The sequence below is a fragment of the Tupaia chinensis genome, unplaced genomic scaffold (assembly GCF_000334495.1).
Source record: "Tupaia chinensis unplaced genomic scaffold, TupChi_1.0 Scaffold000288_2, whole genome shotgun sequence".
NCBI classification, from domain to species: Eukaryota; Metazoa; Chordata; class Mammalia; order Scandentia; family Tupaiidae; genus Tupaia; species Tupaia belangeri.
In genome coordinates this window covers 2,783,538-2,786,775 of record NW_006159773.1, presented here as the reverse complement: position 1 = coordinate 2,786,775, position 3,238 = coordinate 2,783,538, and the positions used below count along the sequence as shown (strand labels likewise).

Below are 3,238 nucleotides of genomic sequence, written 5' to 3'. Positions count from 1 at the left end.
TGTCTGTCTGTCTGGCGAGCGTACGCACCCTACAGTGAAAATCTCTCCAAAAAAAAAAAAAAAATCTAAAGCTACAGGACCAGCAGTTGGCATAATGGTTATGTTGCTGGACTCCCATGTAGTTGACTGTGGTTCAAATCCCGGACCTGGTGGCTTAAACTCACGCTGGGTGTGTGTGCTTGCATGCCCAAGATCCCTAAAGGAGAATGGAGGAAAGGGGATTGTGGTGTGGCCATACCCCCTGGGGGGTGATTTCTGGCTTTCTGTCTCTCTGTCTCTCTCTCTGTCTTTCTGGTGAGTGCACGCACCCTATAGCAAAAACCTCTCCAAAAGAATCTAAAGCTGCTTTTCTTGAAATTAAAAAAAAAGTATATAAAAGAACAGACAAAAAATTAATAAAAAAATTTCCACTTAATGACTGCAGTAAGCTATATAGTCTCAACTAGGTGCTACTTTATAGTATGTTCATTCTACTCACTGAGTTTTATGCCTCAAGTCAGACATGTGTTCATAGATATGTTTCTATCAACTGCACTTACTACTGAAAGTATATAGTTTAATTAAGATCTTTTGTGAAACAATAAAATGTGAAAAAAAAATAACATGGAAAGCAACTGTAGACACAGTATGGAAGGAGGGTGGGAAATAGCAGAGAGTGAGAGGGAGTTAATCAAGGAGGAAAAAGAAGTAAGAAATGGAAAATTATGTGTTGAAGATAACATGTATGGTAATACCTTTGACTGAGCCAATATACAGTGTATTCCGGATGGGAAAACTCATTTTGTATGCTGCAATGATATAGTAACTGAATGTAAAATAAATAATTTTTTAAAAAAAGAATCAAGGTTTTCTTCAGTTATCAGCTTTACTAGCTTAGAAAAAATTTCTTAACCTTTCTGACCTTCAGCTTTTTATCTATAAAATGTAGATCATATGTGGTGGGGCTGTGATCCCAAGCTTTCTATAGGGGATTGGTTCCAGAACTCTCACAGAGACCAAAACCTTGAATATTCAAATCCTTTTTATACAATGCCATATATTTGTATATAACCTATGCACATGCTCCCACTTCGATCACCTGTAGATTACCAGTAATACCTATTGCAGTATCAATGTGGTGTAAATAGATATACTGTTTGGGAATAGTGGCAAGCCTGTTCATGTTTTGTATGATGCAGGCATTGTAGGCCTAAGTACATAGATCATGTCAGTGACAACAGAACACTTTTGACTTACGTTGGTTGAATTGTGGATGTGGAACCTGCTGGTACAAAGGCCTGACTGTACTTGTTTTTATAGTATTGTTAGGAAGATTAGAAATAACAAATAGGATGTTTGGCGCAATTCATGACATTTAGCAGGTGCTCAATAAATGGAAGTTAAATTAGAAAAATTATTTATATTAGCTATAATAGATAAATGTTACACAGACATGCAGAAACAACCTGATTATTTTAAAGAAAGTAATAGCCTTAAAATGGACCAACATTGATGTATGGAGCCATAAATGAAAAAGCTAAGTTTAGGTAAAAACAATTTGAAATCCATTGGGTCTTAATGACAGACTCATTGGTAATGTAGACAAATTCTGTATCTTTCCCCTCCCAACCTTTTTTTTTTTTTTTTTGCCAGAGGATGGTGCACTCGCTGGGAGCAGAGAGAGAGAAAGGGGAAAGCACCCTCAATGGGGAATGGTCATGCCACAGTCCCATCTCCTCCATTGCTACGTCCTTTCAAGATTTTTGACATGCCCGCTTTTGGGCCCAGCTTTTTTTTTTTTCAATTCACTGAGTCCAGGACTCGAACTGTGCAGTGGGCCACATGGGATCCAGTTCATGTAACCAGCAGGCCCTTTGTATGCTTCTCTTCACAGATTACCTGTAATTCTGTGTATGAATTAATTACTCTGTAAACTGTGAATCTAATGAAATGTTGGTTATTATTATTATCCTTGTAATACATAGGAGTTACCAGGTGATGAACTAAATAAGGCTTCATTTATTAATCATTTTTTGAGTTTGTGATGTGTTTATATAAGGTTTTCTTTTTCTACTGAATTCACTTTCCTTTTAAGTATAAAGATATAATCAATTTAATTGAAATGTAATGTCATATCAAATGTAATATCTACATCTTTGATATAGATATATTTAGTGTTTTTTTTTTTTATAACTTAGGGGCCATTTATAAACATCTTTTGTTTTTAGTTTTTGCTATAGGACTCATGCATTTGCCAGAGAGAGATGGGGTAGGGATAAGAAACCCCCCCCATGTCTCTTTATACACACACACATACACATACACACAGACATACAGACACACACACACATATACACACATTTTTACACACATAGTATTGTACTTAAAGAATGCCGTTGAATACACTGTTCTTGAAGACTTGGTTCTTAAGGGTGTGGGACATAAGTTTGTGCTGACTTTCTTCCTAGAATATAGTTGTTCAATAACAAAATTGTCTAAATTCTTTCAGAACCGTTCTGATTTTCAATGCCAGCATCGATGGCAGAAAGTTTTAAATCCTGAATTGATAAAGGGTCCTTGGACTAAAGAAGAAGATCAGAGGGTAACATGTTCATATTCTTTATGTTCACAGTGTAGGTGGCCTAGATTTTTTTCTTCCTGTTATGTTGTTCTGATATATAAAGTATATGTATAGGGAACCAGCAGTTAGCGTAATGGCTATGTCGCTGGACTCCTATGTAGTCGACCGCGGTTCGTGTCCCAGACCCGGTGGCTTAAAACTCACGCCGGACGTGTGTGCATGTGTGCCCAAGATCCCAAGAGGAGAATGGAGGAGAAGGGATTGTGGTGTGACCATCCCCCCTGGGGAGTGATTTCTCACTTTCTGTCTCTATGTCTCTCTCTGTCTGTCTGGTGAGCACACGTGCCCTATAGCGAAAACCTCTCCAAAAAATATATATATATATATGTATAAATGACTTTGATTTTGTTCTCTGGAGGCTGCATGCATAACTGAATGTTGAGTGTCTTGAAAAGTATTATTTTTTAATTGACTCAAAACAAGTATAATATGTAGAGCTTTCTGAGTTTGGTTTACAAAAAGAAAAATTCTTGCTGTAAACTTACTTTGTTTAGAGCTTAGTTTAGCAATATTTAGAGTATGAGTTCCTATTTAAAATTGAATTAACTTTTTTTTGTAAGGTTTTTTGCCATAAGGTGCATGTGCTCACCAGAGAGAGAGAGAGAGAAAGGGAAAGTG

At 36.8% G+C, this 3,238-nt stretch overlaps 1 protein-coding gene across 6 annotated transcripts in view; it reads left to right on the top strand.

Annotated features, from left to right (window-relative positions):
• Positions 1-3,238, top strand: part of MYBL1 (MYB proto-oncogene like 1) — a 50,263-nt gene that overhangs the window by 15,514 nt on the left and 31,511 nt on the right. For all 6 annotated transcript variants that reach the window (XR_003549672.1, XR_003549671.1, XM_014588586.2 and 3 more), the window contains exon 4: positions 2,489-2,581. Coding sequence is in view for 4 of the 6 variants with exons in the window: in XM_014588586.2 (XP_014444072.1) it covers positions 2,489-2,581 (93 nt within the window). In the remaining 2 variants the exon portion in view is untranslated. The remainder of the gene's footprint in view (positions 1-2,488; positions 2,582-3,238) is intronic.